Raw genomic sequence first — 20,085 nt, forward strand, 5'->3', positions numbered from 1 at the left:
TTCAGAGGTGTTTGCAGTTACAACATGGCTACAGTGTAAATTTCATGCTGAAGCATAAACAACATAGGTTGGCAAGTATGTGTGACTTAACGAGCAAATTAAGATAACTTATACGAAAGAACCAAAGTGGGGCATAGAGGCATCGAGACAATGCAGACACCATGAAAGGACTGGAGCAGACCAGTAACAGTAGAGACCAACAGGCCTAGAGTTTTAAATATCCAAGGAAAATACAGGCCAGGTGTTGTGCATTTCCTCCTGAATCTCCACCCATGAAACTTCTGCAACACAGAACACCAGCACACACCAGAGCCTAAGGCCATAACAGCGCATTAAATAAAAAATATACTGAAGACAACAAAGGACAAAAATAAAAATAATATTACATATGCGAGTCACTTACAAATATGGGGTGTCTTAAATCTATAGTAGTTTATGATCTAATCAGCAACTTGTACACTTTAAAAAAACATGTCATGTCACTGTGTCACTTCATAATGAAAGTCATGAATGAAATCCAGGAAGAGCCTGCGCTTGTTTTACCCTTTCAATTCCATATTGACGAACAGTACTTTTCCCACTGGCATTTAAATCATAAAGGGCATTCATATATAGTGATCTCTCCCAGGCACAAATGAGCAATCAGTATATGAGCCACACACCTGGTAATACTCTGAAAGGCCATTGACGCACCAGGAGAATTGGCTTCCTCGTAATAGAGATCCTGGCAGATTATTCTCATTTGATTGTCTAATGACCATCTGAATGAGATCCCTACTCCAATAAGCATCCTATTTGACCAGACGCTGCAGGTGTGCAAGTGTCTGTTAAATCCTTGTGTATTTGGATTAATACAATTCAAATTATGCATGGGATTTGGAAAAGTGGATTTTTATCCTTAAAATAATATGTATGTTGTTTAATCAGTCTAAAAGTGAAAACAATGAATGAAACATCACAGTTCACACAGCAAAATGAAGGGAATAGAGATTGATTAAAAATTTTCAAGTGGCAGTTTTTGACCTGTCATACCATAATCCCCATTTGTCATTGCTTTATCAATGTTCACAGGGCTATTTTCAAACAGTTCTCCAAGGGGGAGAAACACTGCGGTCCCCACTACCACGATTCTCAGTCCACACATATCGGTGCTCAAATGAAGTTATTGATTATGCCCTTGCAAATATGGTGAGGTGAAGTAATGACACTCCACTTAGAAACCATTGCACAAATGTGCCCTAAATCACAAAAATGGAGAGGGGGAATCTGCTTGCATGGGCGTCAGTCTTTGCAAGGGTGAGTACTTGCGCATTCACTCAGTGTTTAATCAATGGATAAAACTGTCTATCCATTCAAGTATTGATGTTTCATATGAAAACTGCTTATCCACATAGAGCAGGGGGGACACCGGAGGCCTTTCAATCATCTGCCAGCTGAATGTAACACAGAAAAGGAGAGGTGGGGTGAGACACATGAATCTCTAATACTGGATTCATGGTGGATGCTCAATTATCCCATTGCCACAGTGCAAGGGAAAGCAAAGGAGGAGTCAATCATCATGTACATAGCGCAAATTCTGCCAGTGTGTGAGAGCTCGACTCGGTTAATCAATATGGATTCACTCTTTTTGATCTGTTGCCTCTGACTGACAACAATCGCTAATAACAGTATAACTGCAGTGACCATAACAGTGTGCGTTGTGATCACTTCACACCGGTGGTGGAGGAAGAATGAGGGAGAAAGCACTAAAGCTGTAGACTATCTCTGTCACTCTGTTACATGTGCACAGATTTCTCTGTTTCCCACATTTTGTGGTATTGCAGTAGTGTCTGTGCAGTCACCTTATTAAAGTCATGTTTAGACACATATTGACCTGACTGCAGCTCTGATCAATCTGTGGTAGGAAAGACAATAATGCACAGTTCATCAACACGTTGCGCAGCGTCTCTAGGCACATAGCATATGTCGTACACTTGTAAAAAACAGCAATTATTTCCCAGTCCCAACAGTAAACGACTGAATCTATAACAGTCAGAAGCCCATTACTGACTATTAATTAACTATTTTGGAAATGTTGCCCATGACAGTATATCAAAAGCACAAAATGAATGTAGACTTAGATTTACTGAGTTGCTAAAAGGAGTCTTGTATGATGATGACAGCCTCTACCGCGTCTAATAGGACCAGGCTCACTTAACATTTGATGAGTAATATGGCTTCTTAATCTGACTGATGCTGTGAACCTAAGACAAATCTATGAGATGATGAAGCAGACTGGTAACATAATAAAGGCACCCTTCTTCTCACTCAGCATCTCTCATATTAATATTTTCATCCTGTAATAACTAAAAGCTATTTCATTACTCATTAATCAGTATCTGAAGCCGCCGCTTTGCAGTACACATAGAAATATGATCCTGCGCGTTCGCAGGAAGAGCGATATACAATGACCGTGCAGCTGGCAGGGTAATAAAACACAGTATGCAAGTTGTCTGTCAAGAAATCTTACCTAGGCATGCCAAAACAACAGACAGGCCAATGTGATCTACTGCGCTAATTCCATACAGCAACATATAGATATTGCAGTGTAGTTGTACTTTTTCCAGGCAGTAAAAAAACTGTAAAAAAAAAAAAGTGGAATCAGCATTTTTGTCATAAAAGAGTGACAAAATTGATTTGCGGGAGGTTCATTCAAGCTTTCAAGGGAATTTCAGCAGCTCTCGATGTTGCCAGTCAGATCACTTATGAAATCCATATCAATTCTGAGCTTATGAGTTTTGGGTGTTTATTAAAGCGAACGAAGGATAAATAAGATAGGTCAGCATAAAACAGCAGATCCTGAAATATAAGGATGCTGAGTCTGATTTATGTGTCTGGTCATCTGTTTCAGAAGTGGTGCGCGTGTGTGCATGTGTCCATGCGTAAATGTGTGTTTTCTTTGTGTGTTTAAATCAATGGTCATCCCCTGATACGAGATGGTCTCATAAATCATTGTTTGTTGATCACTTGTCAGGTGGTAGGGCCCTTATGGCGTTCTCCTAATTATTCCAGCTCACAGCCCCACTGGATGAATAAGGACAGGAATGCCAAAGCAAATCAAAGCAGCACACTTTGCAGAAATGTGCCCATAAAGGTGGTTTGGCTTGGATGGATGATGCAGAGGGTTGCAGAAGTTTTAGGAAAGGGAGAGCCAAGGATGTGGTGGTGTAATAGGCTTGGACTATTTGGGTTTTAGGCTGAACTGATTTGAGAAATCTACAGTATGAGGTTTCAGTCATGCAATACGATAGGGGACCCTATCACGACTGAAATGAGCCAGGTGCCTCATTGAAAATGGGTTAAATCAACAAAATCTGATATTGTGACTGTTCAGCCAGCCTTGTATCTCTATTTAAACACAATTTAGGTCTCTATAATCCACGATTGAGCCCTGTGCACTAATAATCCTGTAGTTTTCCGTCCGGGCATACTGGTAAGAGGCTTTTTTTTTCTCTTTTGCCGTTTTTGTAAAATTAGAGTTAAGTGCAAAGAAGATAAACATGAAATTCATCAGTTTCTTTTTGAAAATAAGGAACTGTGTTATGACAAATTCTGTCAAATGGCAGAGCTAAGTGGTCAGGATACAGTATTGGCTTTCAGTGTCATTAACTTTTCACCAGTAAGCAGGTTTCTGTCACCACTGACCAAATTGCTTTAAAAACACAGCCATTACATAGTTGAGGCTGGCAGTTAAAAGATGAGTAGAGTATTTCTATAACGAAGCCTAATGGGATTATTAGTGAGGTGGGTTTTTTTTTTCTTATTGTGAGCTGCAAGGGAAATTTGCAGCTCACAGTAATACTGGTAGAGGGATTAGACAGTACGTTTCAGTGATATACTGTACCAGCCGGCTGGTCCTTGGGTTAATTACTGGATTACCCCTTCTAATTGGGAAATCTGTAACAGGGAGTTTAATAATTCATTGGATAGCAGCCTCAGATTTATTTATTTATTTTGGTTACTCTCTCTTTCCCCCTCCATACCAATTTTGATTTTCTCTTTATTTTTTTCACGTCTTTTTAACTCTCCCAGACTTCTATATGAAGACACAGAGGCAGCAACACCTTGTTATTCTGTTAAAATATGTTCGCTTGAGGCTTAAACATGGTCATAGCATGTTTAAATCATTTTGGACATATCACACAGACCCATGCAGCCTGTTCCCTTTGATATATATTTGCACTATAACGTGTGGTTTTGAAAATCAGCCGGTAGCCCTCTTTTGATCACAGCGGTGTCCCTAATCATACCACTCTGTAAAAATGGAAAATGACAGTCCCGCCACAGAGGTGAGTAACATAGAGACCTTACATGTAAAGAAGCCGAGATTCAGTGCGTGAGTCATGTCCGAACAGCAAAACTCAGTTTATTTACTAGCAGTCTGGAATGTATGAATAAATATGTATACTCAGTGAAGTATTCAGTGTTGCATACATAAGGTATATATGGACGAGTCAGTTGCATACATGAAAAAGGAACATAAGCATGTAATTGTGGGTGATTTTAGTGTGTTAAATAGAACTAGTGATGGTACAGTATGTTTGTCATTTTCAGTCTTTTGATATATGACACAAAATAAGTATTCTGTGGTGTCATGGTTTTGTGAGGTATGAATTATCCGAAAGGGGGAACTAGGTCATTCAGAACACCAGCAAACAGCAGCAGTCAGGCAGTGGTATGCAGGCCCACATCTCTCTCTCTGTCCTGTATCTGTGAGGACATTCGCAACTGCTTGGGGGTATTTGTAATAACCCAGTGACAGCGTTTCTCCGCTGGCGGCTGAGGTGCTCAACAAAATGAATAACTCTGACCACAGAAAGAAGGTGTGTGTGTGTGTATACATGTGTGTGTGAGTGTATTTGTGCGTATCACTGGCGGGGTTACTTGTCACATCTCTTCAGACACTACTTCTCCACTCCCCACTGGCTACAACAACAATCTACGGCCACACATAACCTCCCACAGAGGTTGTGTGCACTGCGATTGTGCCATTAGCCCAAACAGTGCATTTCTACACGGTCTCGCTTGTCATCTTGAGGAGACCGCATGCTTCTAAGCCTCAAAGTCTGCGTTGTGATGGGAGCGTCGCAGAGCCAACAAAATCAAACTACAAATCCTGTTACAAGAGGTGGGAGCTGCCAAATTTGTGCTTAATTCACAGAAGTAAATCTCAGGGAACTAGATTTATTAGCTCGTTCCCCGACAGTCTTCGAGAGGTAGCTTATGGTGTGCTGTATTTTTTATGAACGCAGCCATTTCTCCATAATGGATATAGACTACTGTACATTCAGCTTGATGCATATGAATTGTTCATACACATATGTATTAATTATTCAGCAACATGATTGGTTTTGCCCTTTCTGGGGTTCAACATGCACAGGAGGACATGGAGGGAGGAAAGTTTTCAAGTCCCACTCAGGTATGGGCACACTGATCTCTTGAAATAACATCTAAAGTTGTCGCTGCATCTATAGTTGGACAGAACCATTAAAATCTATATGCGGTTAATGGATTTTTTGGCAGGAGTTGTCATTTTTTTAAATAGAGGCAATCCTGATGGGGAATTACTTTGCGTGAGTATCTGCTCTGCAAATCATTGAGGTTAAGCATCCATCTAGCAATTGTTTGATATTTCTAGTTTGGTAAAATATGCTTTGCTTTACCACAATGATGAGATTATTGAAAGTAATAGAGCTCAAGTAACTGCTGTCATTTGGAACGAAAGTTTATGTTGAACTTCGCAGCACGGTGGTGTTGTTTCCACCATCTCAGTGAAGTGACGTGTACATCAGCATATTAATTTGGCTGATTTGTTAACATAATGACATTTAATTCCGCAAAGTTCCCAAAAACATCTGTTTTCAAGAAAATTCTTCTGCTTAAGCAGACCTAAAAAGGTAAGCAGAGTATTTCCCAATATAGGCAAAAGATTTAAAATAATCGTATAGCCTTCATTCAGATTCACATTTAGAATTAATATTTGGTGGGTATATTCTGTTTCTTGTTGTCCACACAGCAGCATGATGCTTGCTATCAGAAACCTTGTAGGAAAGCAGTCATTAGAACCTTAGCCCCCCTGTTAAGCAAGCCATGCTTCCTGTGTAGGGCCCCCAGAGGATTCAGTGGCTAATTATTTACTGAAGCAGCAAAGACTATCAAATGAAACCCTGTGTTGAGTCTAACTATTGGGGTGGGGGTGCACGGGTGGGGTTGGGTGGGGGTGGGGGTGTACCCTGACAGTGTAACCTGGGCAACATGCAAATAGACTCAGACAGGGGGAGGGCAAGAATGAAAGACAGGGAGGGTGTATAATGGTCAGAGTGCGCTGGAGGAGTCGAGGTTCACTGGTGAGTCAGGAAAGGTGGGGCCGCTGTGGGGCACAGCAGCAGGGTATTAGATTTCAGATGCATATGAATGACCAACTGCTGGCTGTGCTCTAGCTTTAGGGGGAAATTGCATGGGCTAACCTTGGGCTGCAGTTTAGAATCTAGATGACTGCCTGACTTAATCCTGTGGTGGGAAGGTAGGCGGTCATGAATGTCTGTTGTTGGTATCATTAAAATGAAGAGTTCCAGGAGAGCAGGGTACCTTTCTTAAACTCAGTTTTATTACAGCCAGAGAACCAAGTGCCATAAATAAAATCTTCCTCATTGTGCTCACCGGTAATTGCATTTCAAGTTTTATCTTTATTGCTAATCCAAAAAAAAAACAAGGAAAAAAATAATGCATTGCAAGATCACTTACAGCCAAATGCTCACGCTTAAAAGCAATCACCAACACCAAAAACAATGAAAGAGGCAATACTGCAGTCTTAGTCCAGGCATTTGGGCAGAAAGCCCATGTGGACTTTCCTCTTCAGGCACACACATGTAATAGAGGAGCATTGAGCTTTAATAATACAAGATTCAGTTCATCTGATTAGCAACAGCACCAGCGGCTTGACGGCAACTTTTACAGCAAACATGTATGGACTACTGAATTATCCAAAGCAATAAAGACTACACCAAATGTATGTGCTTAATAAAAAACACACCAATACAACCCAATCTCGATTAAAGTATGATTTCAATTTAAAAATTCTGCATATATTATGAGTCCTTTAGACTGTAGGGGGTTTATGACCTTTTTCTTAATGGAAGTGCAAGGGGCTCCTGCAGCTGCCGTAAAGCCGTAAGATAAATATCTAGCGTGGAGTCACAATTAATTCCAAACAAGATTATGTAAATCCTGAACTGACCACAATCAGGCCAACAGACTTGTGTGATTGCACTCTAAACAGAGCTAGATGTCATTACGAGTTGACTGTAATTACACCGGGCCCATTATTGTGGCATTTTTTTTCCTTTTTCTTTTTTCTTTTTTAAATGAAAAATGGCTCCATTTATTTTCCCTCACACGCTGAGTGATGCAAACAGAATGTTTGCCCGCCATCTAAATCTGCAAAGCCCACATCCAGAAAAGTCCATTCATTTAGAGCAATACTCACGGGCTTTGGGTTTAAAAAAAAAAGAAAGAAGAAGAAGCAGGTGTGCGGCTGAGTTCCTGCCCTCTCACCAGATAATTCAAGTGAGTGATGTGTGACCTCCAGCAGCTCCACACAAAACATGCGACCTCCTCGCGATGAGATCTTACCAGGTGTCAGAGCAGATTCTGGGAGGAGTGATTGAACTGTTTGTTTTTTTGTAGCGCCGGGACAATAGTGCTGCCAGCTTAAACTGCTCATGGCAACCTGCTGTGTCTGCTTTCAGTGCAGCGCCTCCCTCAAACTTCTTTTCAGTGTCTCTTCGCCTCTTGCTAAATCGTGAAAAACTGCATGCAATGATGCTGTGAATGGAATGCCGAGCAGGTTTCTTGTTTCTGTTTACACTCATCCATTATGTCGTCTTTTTTGCATCCAAGCCACATCAGGTTAAATCAGAATTTAACTCTGTTTTATATGAACAGCACTTCTTTTTTTTAAACTCTTTCCATTTGCCTCTGATCTCTCTCTTCCTGTATGCACATGTGTGTATCTGCCAGAGTGCTAAAACACCATGAGGGAATTGGGCCTTTGCCACCCCCACTTCTCACAAATGTGAGGGGATAGTAAATATCAGCGTGGCAGATGGGGCCGATGCTCCCTCTCTGCCTCCCTCCCATCCTTAGAGAGGGCAGAGCAAATGGATAGCCATCAACAGCAGCAGGAGTCGCCCCAGGCCAAGACTGGAGCAGAGGACACAGGGACTACACTGTTGCTCAGGCAGGCAATTTTACAGACACATTTTCCCTGACTATCAGCAAGGGAACCACACAACATTAGGAATAAGTACTCATAAGGTCATTGCGTCTAAGATTTCATGGTATATAGACATCTGAGTAATAAACATCTTGTTTTCTCATATATATTCACAAGATGATTAATGCTATTTATGGTTCAAATAGCTTTATTTTGTTATTTATTTTTTTCCCCATTTTGGGTTATATTGCAGTTACACAAGAGACCGACTGCTGGTGTGTCATTTCAGTGCTCTGTCACACACCTCGCAGGACCTGTAAAGCACTGGCAGTGTGAAACAGCATGACATGCTTGTATAACATAGCAGGGGGAGGTGGGGGGGGGGGGGGGGGGGGGCTTACTTGGCCAAAACTGGTGTCAACACAATCTTGATCACAAAACAGGAGATCTTCAGCTGATAGAATAAATCCTGCCCACTTAACAATCAACAATCAGTAAACTGGTTTAAATTTGGGCGAGCTGAGATGTTATTGTTGTGATGAAACCTCCAGCTAGGAGAGCATATATCAGTATTCCCACAGCAATATCAGCTAGCCTCCCGCTGGGGCAAGAGGAGCACATGTGGATCAACGATGACACAACATGGAATCTTACTGAGCGGCGGCACAGACTAAGCAGTGATGTAATGCCTCTGAGCTCACTGGCGAGAGGAAGAGAGAGAGAGAGAGAGAAAGGGGGAAAAAAAGATGTGAAGAAATCATAACATGCCTTATTGTTACTGGATTTAACATGATTAGGATGAAATAGAGAGCAGAGTTTCATCCTTGAGCACTGTGACATTGCAGACATATATTAGATGATCATTCGCAAACTAAAAGCTTTACCTCCAGCCCCCTCCCCAAGCTCTGCAGCAGGGACTTTATATAGGTGTCACGTACTGTGTGTGTCTGTGATATTGCAGGTTATATGAATGATTTCAGCACTCGTGGGATTGGAAATTACTTTTTCGTCACCACAATAGGACCATCTGGGGCGGAGTGTAGAGCTGAATTCCTTGGAAGACAGTATTTCACTCAGTGTCTCCCAAACAATTTCGATTTCCATTTATTTATTTAAGGAGGAAATAGAAGGAAATTTCCGCGGGTCGCTAATTTCATTTCAACGTGTACCAGTGGCTTTAGCCTTGAGCAGATATTTCAGAGGAACACAAAATCAATGTGGAGATTCTATTGGGAATAGCTCTGAAACCCATTAGCAACTTTGACCAATAGGTCAGGTAAAGTAATAGCCAGATAAATGTTTTATTACAGATTTGCAAACTGACCTAATGGAGGAGGCTAGTACCTGGGCAGCAGTGCAAGGCAAATATTCATCATGAGATGCTATTGCTTTAATGAACACAAATTTCTCAGTGGCCAAGGCCTTTGGTTCTTTATATATAATGCGTGAAAGATTGGTCGCTCTAATCTGGCCCCAGACAAGACAAAAGGCAGCATCTGTTGTCCTCGCACAACACTGGAGCGATGCAATCACTCTAAAAGATTTGTTGTTATAGGGCTAATGCTTCATTTATATTACATCATACATAGCTGAGATCTATTGTTCAGAGAAAAGAAAATACAGCGGAATCAAGGACTAAGATTTTGTATTTAATCTGCTCTGGTGATAAACAGTTAAATAATTAAAATCAGTGATATAAGTGTGTGCTACATACAGATCTGTGCCAGTTTTAAAGAAATCATCTCATTCTATTTTTTCCCCTTTTTGTTTTTGTCCCATGAATTTTATTTATTTACTGTCCAAACAGGAAATCAGACAATAAGTGGGTAGAAAGAAAACCCTCCACTGACAACCACTGGGATTATTTTTTTTAACCATCTTTACTATTCACAGTGATCTGCTAACTGTGTGCCCCTTATGCACATTTAACTAGTGACAAAATGAAGAATTTGTGGTCTTAGTTGCCCTTTAAAGTTTTCTTTTACATAAGATTTATATTCTTCCTGATTTTTTCCAAAGATTAAACACTAAGTGCAAGTGCCATTGTTTATCCCTGAGCTGCATATGCCACAGATCCTTCCTTTCATACACTTTTCATGCTGCTCTTTGCTGGGCAGTATGCTAGTTTTCTGAATGAAAGCCAGACAGACTGAGAGCTCCCACATGCAGAGAGGAGCCGCTCCTGTTTCCAGCTCAGTTTCCAAGGGGACCACCAAGCCCACCAATCACATCGCTCGGCGCAAGCACGCGGGCAATTCAATTTCTTAAAGCCGCAGTGTCCATTATCAGGGAGGTGTAGAGAAAGAAAGTACAGCCAAAAAAAATCCAAAAAACAACACATTTGAAAAAGAAGACGAATAGAAAAGCACCTCAACGCTGCAGTTTAAAAGTGTTTTTCCTTTTTTCTTTTTATTAAATGTGAATTCACATGGTAGTTTGAGCCCATCCATTTAAAGAATCCGCCTAAATACAAAATAGGCATCATTCCGTCATCACATCCTTTTCAAACGCAACAAATAACACATCTGTGTACATATATTCACAAACTGAAAGGACAGTCGATGGTGGTAGGTACTTATTTATTAAAAGATGAGTCAGAGACAGATTCACACTTGGAATGTGAAGTAACTACTGCCTAGAACTTCCCAACAAAATGTTTTGGCATATAATTAGGTCATATTCCAAAACTTTTTTTTTTTTTATCAAACAAACTTCATATGTAAGACCCACATAAAAATAAACAATATCTGCTTTTTTTAAGTGCAAGAAATAAAAAATACAGGTTTATGGTTAATGTTTTAAAAAAAGAAGGCAGTCTTCAGTTTTAAAATAAAGTTTCATTTCATGAAACAGGACTATGGAATGTTCTTTTTTTTGCTTGCTTGTTAAAAATGCCAGACCACCACTGTATGAGACTATGCCCTTTTGGAGTTAGTATGATTTTTTTTCCCTAATTTGCAGTCAGGTTTAAGATGTTTGGTGTCAGATATGCCCATTATCTGATATCATGCGTCAAATAACATTCAAATTGCGATATCAATGTGTTTCAATAGCATGTATCACACCATGAGGCCATATTAAATTGTTTTGTATCAGTTCCAGCTGATTTGTTTATTTTCCTGCCTGGACAGGCTTCAGCATCATAACATGAAATGATGTCGACAGTGCACAAGTCTGTTTTTCCATCACTTGCTACAATTGTTGATGGTCTGTATCTTAAGAGTATATATTGCACAAAAAAATGAGAAGGGGGGAAAAACAGTATGTGCCATAAAAAATACCAAAATCCAGTTTCACACCTGCGATTGGGACCCATCCACATATCACGAGTATGATATACATAAACTCCTAACTTTACTATATTACAGTACATATACAATCTTGAAACTAGTTCCAGCTCTGAGGTATGTGTTCCCCATGATGCCATTGTATCGTCTACAAATACTCAACAAATCTGCTCTACAACTGTACAAAACCTAGTTTAAAATCACAAGGCATTTTTGATGCAAGTTTTAATTTAACTTAATCCTTAAAACCAGGACTCCCTTGCATGCTAAAAACAAATGATAAAGGGAAGAAGTGCCTGAAACTCACTGAAAGCACAGTAAGAACATTCCCTTTGCAACTGTACAAAAATATGCCTGAAAATATCTTACTTTTCTTTTAAAAAGATGAGGTCTGTTATGTATCAAAATGTTTCCTCCACACTTGTATTCTGCAGAGGTTTAGGCTGCTTAATTTTTCCAAACCAGGAGGTAAAACGGAATCAGTTACAAAACAAACAAACATTTGCGGCATTAAGAAAAAATTACATAAACCGTTGTAAAGTAACATCCTGAACAATTTGTCAGTTCACAGATTTGCTTTGAGACAGTCCACACAGTCCGTGTTCAGCTCCCTGCAGTTTTTGTTGTTGTTGTCGTTGTTGTTTTAAGAGGAAAAGATGCATAGAAGTTCATGTATTTTCCCTTTGTGGTCCGTTTTAAGCTGAACAGTAAATGCAGACCTACGAGGGAAAACAATCCATAAAACCCTGTCATGCTGCCAGATAAAAAAGTCTGCAGACTTTGCTTTTTTTTTTTTTTTTGCTACCAGCTTCATAAGCATCTCATTCCTCAAACCTCACCTCGCCTCCTGGTCCTCCACCTCCCTCCAGGACCCTTAAGAAAAAAGAAAAAAAACCCACAGGAGGCAGGGCTGGGGACAATTTGACCAGGACATATATAATTTCATATCTCCCTTCTCTGTTATTACTAGCTCAACTGTTTTTTTCGGTTTTGTTTTTTGTTTTGTTTTTTCAGTATGTGAAGACGAGGTCGGAAAAGTTCGCCTCCAGCCAGTCCCCGGCAATCATCTCACTGAGTTCTGGCGTGCAGTAGTCTGGGAATTCAAAGTGAGAGCCCAGGCTGCCCTCACTGAACGAGTCCAGGTCCTTATCCACAAGAGACAGGGAGAGGTTTCCTGAATTGGGGTTGCCCAGCTCAGAGCCCGGGGCGCTGGGAGCGAAATTTAAACTAAAGTCAAACAGCAAATCGTCCGCGTCGTCGCCGGAAGAGGAGCTGATGCTGGACGAGGAGGAGGATGTGGAGACCGACCTGGAGGATGCTGGTGAGACGGAAGCAGCGTGCAATGTGCTTTGCTTGGTAATGTTTTTGATGCTGTAAAACAGTCTGTTGTTGTTCCGCACCTCTTCGTACATACTCGTCCCCTCGGACTCTGCCGAGGAACTCAAAGTTGGACTAGCGGGAACTTTGGCTACATTGTACGGCCTCAGGCGCTCCTCCTCACCCGGCTTAATCCCCATCCGGTAGTCCTCTTCGTACTCGTCGTCATCGTCCTCATCGGTGAGCTCACTCTTTACAGTCTTTGCAACTTTTAAGCTGGGAAACACGCAATCCTCCGCGTAGCCGTGCGTGGATTTCGAGCCGCTCTTAGTTTTTATCTTTGAACTCTTCTTGTTGGGAGTCTTTGCAATCTTGCCGCACTTCTCCGGAGACGGTGCTGATGATTTTGAACTGTCGAGCTTTGGTTTTTTCTTCGGTCTGTACTTGTAGTCGGGGTAGTCAGCCATGTGTTTTAGCCGCAGCCTCTCGGCTTCTCTGATAAACGGGATCTTTTCGCTGTCCTTGAGCATCTTCCACCTCTTCCCCAGGCGCTTGGAAATCTCTGCGTTGTGCATGTCCGGTGACTGCTCCATTATCTTTCTCCTCTCGATTTTGGACCACACCATAAATGCATTCATGGGTCTCTTGATGTGACCGGTGGCTGTTTTGCACCAGTCCGGGTTTATCGCTACCGGACTGCATGCCATAAATTCACTCTCCTCCGAATCGGTAGCCTCCCTGGACATGCTCCCATCCGTCTCGCTGTTGTCCGTGTGCTGCACCATTGTCCTGTTTCAAAGTCACTTTGTTTCCGGACGCTGCAGTGTCTTAACGGCCCCACACTGCCAAGACGGCTCAGCTCTCTGTGTTTTGCGCCGGTTCGTTCACGTCCTCTGCGTATTGTGTCTCAAGCTCTGCACTCTTTTTCCAGAGTTACAAACTGCCTTCTTAACTAGTTATCAGCTTTTTCATGTCCCCTGCGTCACAGTCACTCATCCAATCACGTCCCTTCCACTCCGCCCAGCAGACTCCATCCAAGACTCCCCGTAACCCTATTCCTCCCTCCCGAAGCTCTCATTGGAGTGGAGGTGGGGATTTGTGGTACACAGCGTCTGGGGCAACACGCCGGCCGAGACAGGCATATTAAACACACAGTTAACGAAATGCGCTCTTGAGATGAGCGTCATGCGCCAAAGCGCACATAAGATATATGTCTGTTTCCTTACTTTAACTTTAAAAAATGTGAGAAGTTGCTCTTAAAACAAATACAATTTTGCATATGTATCTTGAGGAAAAAGATGTAGGCTGTATGATTGTTTTTTTCCCCTTCTTCTTCCTTAGGTTGAGTACTGAAGGTGGCGCTTGGACACAGTTGCAGGCGCCTGGATGCGTCGGTACGTCTGCTTGTCTGTTGTAAAAGGATGCATTTTAGTAGCCGTTAATGGCTTTTGAGGAAGACTTTGTTTTTTTGTAGTTTTGTTTTTTAAATTTATTTTTTATGTATAACATTGTACGTTTGACACTTTTTTGTGTGTGTTTTGAGTGGCAACGTGTTATCACATGTTTTGGCGTGGCTCGTTCCTGCGCGTTTCCATGTCTGTGCTTGAATTAAGAAAATAGGTCAGTAGAACACTCTGCCTCACAGATCCTGTTTATAGTGTGTGAGCGCTTTAAACACCTGCAGCATCACATAGACCCCATAAAAATAAAAATACAGCTATAAGAGAAAAACACGTCATGCGTATAAATAGTAATTAATGTAATTGTGCTGACACTATGTAAAACTGGGTTTCTGTAATCTGGACGGTAAAACACAAAAGCATGCTATATATATATATATATATATATATATATATATATATATATATATATGTATATATATATATATATATATTAAAACCTTTCAATAGATGCTCATATAAAACATGCGATTGAATCAACAACCCTTATTCAGATGGTAACATTAGTGTATACAGCTTTGAATCGAGCCCATACAGCCAGGGATAGATGGAAGGCTCCCCGCTGAGTTTGCTGTGTCAAGAAGCAGAGTAGCATCTAGCTGGCGTCTCCTGCACACCCTCCACCCTCTTCCTCCCCCTTGGCGCTAGGTGCTAGCCAGCAGTGCTATTGGAGGCTGGGGCGATAAGGCGTCCTGCTTTTTTCTCTCTCTCTGCTTCGTCCCCTAGAGGGCAATCACTTACCCTTTTGAAACCCTCCCCCCACCCAGCCACCGTATTTTCCCCAGCTGGGGTTTAAGAAGTGTCTCTCCTGATACAGAGAAAGGGAGCTAGAAAGGCAGACAGAAGGTAGTGGAGAGAGGGAGAGAAATAGGGAAAAAGAGGCACACAGGGGGAAAAGAGACAAGGCTAAGAAGAGAAATGCTAAGATAGAGGGCGTCTTGCCTTTCCATCCTTGGAACACTGAGGCAAACCCTGTGTCTGTCTACCCAGACAGAGATAGGACTGAAATGCTTTATCATGACCACCCCTTGCTGATTAAGCCTTATCAGATATATGTGTCAGAGCCAGAGTCTCATGGGGTTGGCACACGCACATGCATGTTTTATTGTCAGCCTGTTTTTTTCTGTTGAATTAATTTGAGCAGTATTTGATCTTCTGATTAGTTCACATGTGGGGAAGGAGGTTATGTCAAATTAACCGATGGCATTGCCTCAAATGTAGGTGTGATTTATTTGTGCCAGTTACTGCAAATATTTGAATGAAATTGTATGTATATATATATATATATATATATATATATATATATATATATATATATATATATATATATATATATATATATATATATATATATATATATATATATATATATGCTGGACGTGAATCACAAGACTGCTTAATGATGAGCGTGCAGGGCGGCTGTCCTGCTCATTAGCATGGCTCATTATTGGCTGTGAATGAGGTGCTGGTGTCAGCTCATACCGCCTGTGAGTCATCTTAGGGAGGGTCTCATCGCCATGCCTGTCTCACACAGATGCACCAGTGGTATTCCCCCCCCACACAAACCCATTCCAGCTGCCTCATTCAGTGACTGGGACTGTCATCAGAATGAAGAGAGTTGTGGGACACTGAAATTTGCCGTGTTTTTTTTTTTCATTTTCACTCTAGAGATTACATATAATTAAACAGTAAAAGCTGCATTATCATGTTTGCTTTCTAATACCCTTTCCAATACCCCAAAGGCAAATGCTTTAATGCTTATTTGCTGATTTTTGTGCGTGCGTGTCAAGGGAGAGGACATTTTATTCCAAAGCGATGGAGTGTTGAATTAAGTGATGGTTTTCATGTATGAACATTGAAAGAGGGTTTCAGGAGAAACAATTCCCTTTGCATTGCTTATCTAAAAGCCCCCCAAAGCAGCTGCTGCTCTCACAAAGGGCCAGTGAAGCATTAGATCAATACTAACCCTTGCTAGAGGCTATCTGATGCTCAAAATGCATGGATCCATCTCCTCTGCATAGCCCTGAGACAGGTGTGGAGTCCTGGAAGCCACTATCTGATGGCTTCACAATGGGGTAAAGAAGTGGTGGGGGCCTGAAAGCGGGCGGTGGGGCAGCTGGGCTTGTTTTCATAGCACAGGAAAACGCAAATTAACTGTTCACTTGACAAATGTACTCTTGGATATCCTATAAAATCAGGTTATAATGCTTATTGGTGTGCAGTAAATTGGTATTTTCAGGCCCGTGCAGCGGAGTCACTTAATGTTGCTCTGATGTTATGCATAGAAATAATGTAACAAATTCCAGCAGTGTGCAAGTGAATATACTTCACCCACAGACACAGAGTCATCTCTAGCCATGCATTATCCAGCTTATGAGTCTGACGATTTATTGTTTGTAAGTTTATACCACTTACCGCAACCCAGTTTGTTATCTTAACTTGTGAGATGATACTAAAACAAGTTGTATCAGCTGCCTGTGTGCATTTTACTGGCTGTCTGTCGCTGTGGTCTCATTCCTTAAAGATCATGCTGTCTTTCTCTCTCAAGATAAGAAAAGCTTTGACAATGAGGGTAATCTCACAGCAGTTTGTGGGTAGTTGTTTTACCACTGGAGTGTTTGGTTCCTCCAAGGGCATTTTATGCCTTGTTGTTGCTTTACATTCTCGACTCAATGCAAATGTATCTCCAGGGTGTCAGGTTCTTTGTTGACCTCCTTGATGTGGCCTCTGTCTTTCAAGGTCTGATACTTGGCGGATACTTGAAACTTGAGTATCATGTCGTGAATGTAAACAGCTGACGTTTGAGCACTCTGCTGGAAATGTTTGTCACAGGGATACACAAATACAGTCAGAGGCCAAAGCTGTAGGTACCCTTCGTACAGTTATTTTGCAACAGCTCCCAAGTTACGGAAGCATGTCAGTGCGTCTTGTTAAGTAAATTTATATTCCTGCACAAGAACCTGTGCACAAACGAGTTTTACGAGAATTAAAGTGCCCCAAATTGCATTTGACGTGTATGTTTGATGTATGGTGGATATTACCTAAGGAGTAACTTTACAGAGTCATATACATTACCATAAGGTAAACACCAGCCAAAATGGCATTTTACATTTGTAATAATAATAATTATTATAATCATACTTAATTATGATGTATAATGACTTTGTAGTTATTGCCACTTATCCTTAAATAAAAAATGCACATGCTACATTCATCAGTGATGATATAACCAAATTCAACAACCACGTCTTTAAATACTCGACCACTCCAGCATGCAATAATTCCACAGGGAGACTATAATCTTTCAGTGCAGCCAGAGAGAGACACGAGGAACAGTGTGGGTGTAGAACACAAGTATGGTAACGGAATACTATGTGACTAAGGCAATTCTTTCACTTAGGAATGTGGGATATCTGAATTAGACTTTTATTAGCTTGCTACGTATACGCAGCCTCTATGGAGATGACAACTGTTTGAATTCTGTGAAAGAATTTTTTAAAAAAAGCATAAAAGCTCTCTTGTCTCAGCTCACAGTGCAGATCTGATCCCCAAAGCAGAGGGAACCCAAAATGACCTGAAAGGGATTACATCATCCTGGAGCAACACTGGCTTACACAGTGCAGTACGTTCTACAGTAATCATATTGCCATGCCATTCCCCATAAGCTCCGTCTATTTAAATCCTTTAATTATGTACCAGCAGCACCGAAGCAGTGTTTACTGTAAGAGTCCCGGGTACCTAGTTTTGTATTGTACTTGTGCCTTGTGTTAATAAACTTGGGTGGAGGAAGAGCCCTCCAGGCACTCACAGCAACTGTAATGAGAGTGTGTTTAGTCTAGAGTCCGTGTAAGACTAATACTGATTGATTGTATGGCTCCAGGTCAGGTCTTGCACTCTTACATATTGGTGGAGGCTTATAAAAGAATCAAGGAAACGTTTCATGAGGTCATGCTCTCTCCATTTATTCATTTGAGAAGAAATGGCGATAATGTGTAGTTTTGAAAAACTACATGTTGTCACCAGAAATAATAAAGAGATTGTTTATAGTTTCTAGCTGTCTGGAGTGGTCACAAGAATTCATCAATAAAATGCAGCTGCTCTAGTTAAACAAGTAGCAAAACATCAGGATAAGATACCTAGATATGTTGATCGTGTTTCACTCAGAAGTTCATTTTCTAAGAATTAGCGAACTTTTCCCACTGAAGCCACGCGGCTCTGCTTCCCTACTAGCCAGCCCAGACTTGCCCTCTCACGAGATAAGATAGTGTTGACTACAGGCTAGTGTGTAGAGACTAGTGTGGGGCCTCCAGTGCGCTTAGTCACCCTCATTCACATCCTGTGCTCTGAAGTTTTACTGGTTTATGATCTTTGCACCAGCAGTCGAATCCTGACAGTTCAAAGTAGCATGACAAATTGAGAATCCCTGCCCCGTGGACAGATCCTAGGCAGGATTTTCTTAGGCTGTTGAGTTTTTTTAATTACTAGATAGAAAACTGAAAAAAATGGATTCAGGTTCTGCTTTTATTTTTCTTTTGACAGATTTCTCACATCTACTTTTTTATCGATAGTTAAGGTAAATTAATTATTATAGACTACACAAAAAAACGCCCTTGCAATGACAGTTCTAAGCTAAAATGTGGGGTATCTACAGTATTGTGTAAAAGACTTGAACCTACCCTCCTTCATAGCTTTATAGGAAAATGTGGAAAATGTGAAATAGTTGCAAAAATATATTGCAACATATTTAAACATGCATGGAATTATATATAAGGCATAAATAGAGTGAGTAAAATTCCAACAAGCTTGAAGAAGAAAGCTTATCTGAATTTGTTCCTCAACAAATTCTCAACTGTCTTAGATAAGCTTTCTCCTAATTTCTTTAAGTAGTCTTAAGAAATAGTTCTCCAGGCTTCTTGAAGGACATTCAAAGCTCCTCTTTGGCTGTTGGCTCCCTTTTGTTCTGTTCTCTGTCGAGATGATCCCACACTGCTTCAGAAATGTTGAGGTCCGGGCTCTGGTAGTGTTTTTCTATCCATGTATGCTTTTACTGCATTGGCATTGTGTTTGGGATCATTGCCCTGCTGAAAAATGAAGCTGCATGTCGGATCAAGAATTGACTGTAGTTTTCTGCATCGATAATTCCATCAATTATGACAAGCCCACCAACAGCACAGCAATGCAGACCTGAACTATGATAGAGCCTCTGTTTAGTTTCCTTAAATTTGTTTAAGAATACACCGCACACCCTGCCGAGATATGCTATTTTTGGCTAATATACAATTTAAAATGCGACACAAGTTAATCCCTTATGTTAGATGCCCTTTTTATGCAGGGTTGATTCATAGGTCAGTTTTATGTGTAAATGGTCAGGTACAAGAGCTGGACTGAAGAAGAGGAAAAAGCAGCCAATGTCTTAAGAAAAAATGTATATCCTACAGTCTGGTGAGTTTTTATGTTCTTAAACAATCACAGCGCTTCAACGTGGCTGGACAAAACAGCACTGGGAAAAATCAACCACATCAATCAGGCTTTAACCTTGAAAACAAAAACAAGAAGAAATGGACCCTTGGAGAGACAAACACCTGAAGCAAATCTGAGAATTCACTCTTGTTTGAACAGTGACCAGATAAGATAGCTCAAAGTTATCAGCACAAGATGAATTCCCAGAGGAACCTCCAGGAGGAGTTTCATCAGAGTAGTGGGAGGGAGAAAATCAATCCCTCAAACCACATATAGTGACAAATAACCACCAAAACCTGAAGCAAAA

At 41.0% G+C, this 20,085-nt stretch overlaps 1 protein-coding gene and 1 long non-coding RNA gene across 2 annotated transcripts in view; both read right to left on the reverse strand.

Moving 5' to 3' along the window:
• The window catches only part of LOC309695121, a 66,631-nt gene that overhangs the window by 33,153 nt on the left and 13,393 nt on the right, over positions 1 to 20,085 (reverse strand). The gene's annotated exons all lie outside the window — the stretch shown is intronic.
• On the reverse strand, positions 10,817 to 13,905 carry sox11a (SRY-box transcription factor 11a). Its single transcript, XM_082515584.1, has one exon. It carries the CDS (start codon positions 13,641 to 13,643, stop codon positions 12,552 to 12,554), a length of 1,092 nt encoding a protein of 363 aa, XP_082371710.1. The 5' UTR covers positions 13,644 to 13,905; the 3' UTR covers positions 10,817 to 12,551.

Source organism: Aulonocara stuartgranti (assembly GCF_965226115.1).
Source record: "Aulonocara stuartgranti genome assembly, chromosome: 19".
In the NCBI taxonomy this organism is placed as follows: domain Eukaryota; kingdom Metazoa; phylum Chordata; class Actinopteri; order Cichliformes; family Cichlidae; genus Aulonocara; species Aulonocara stuartgranti.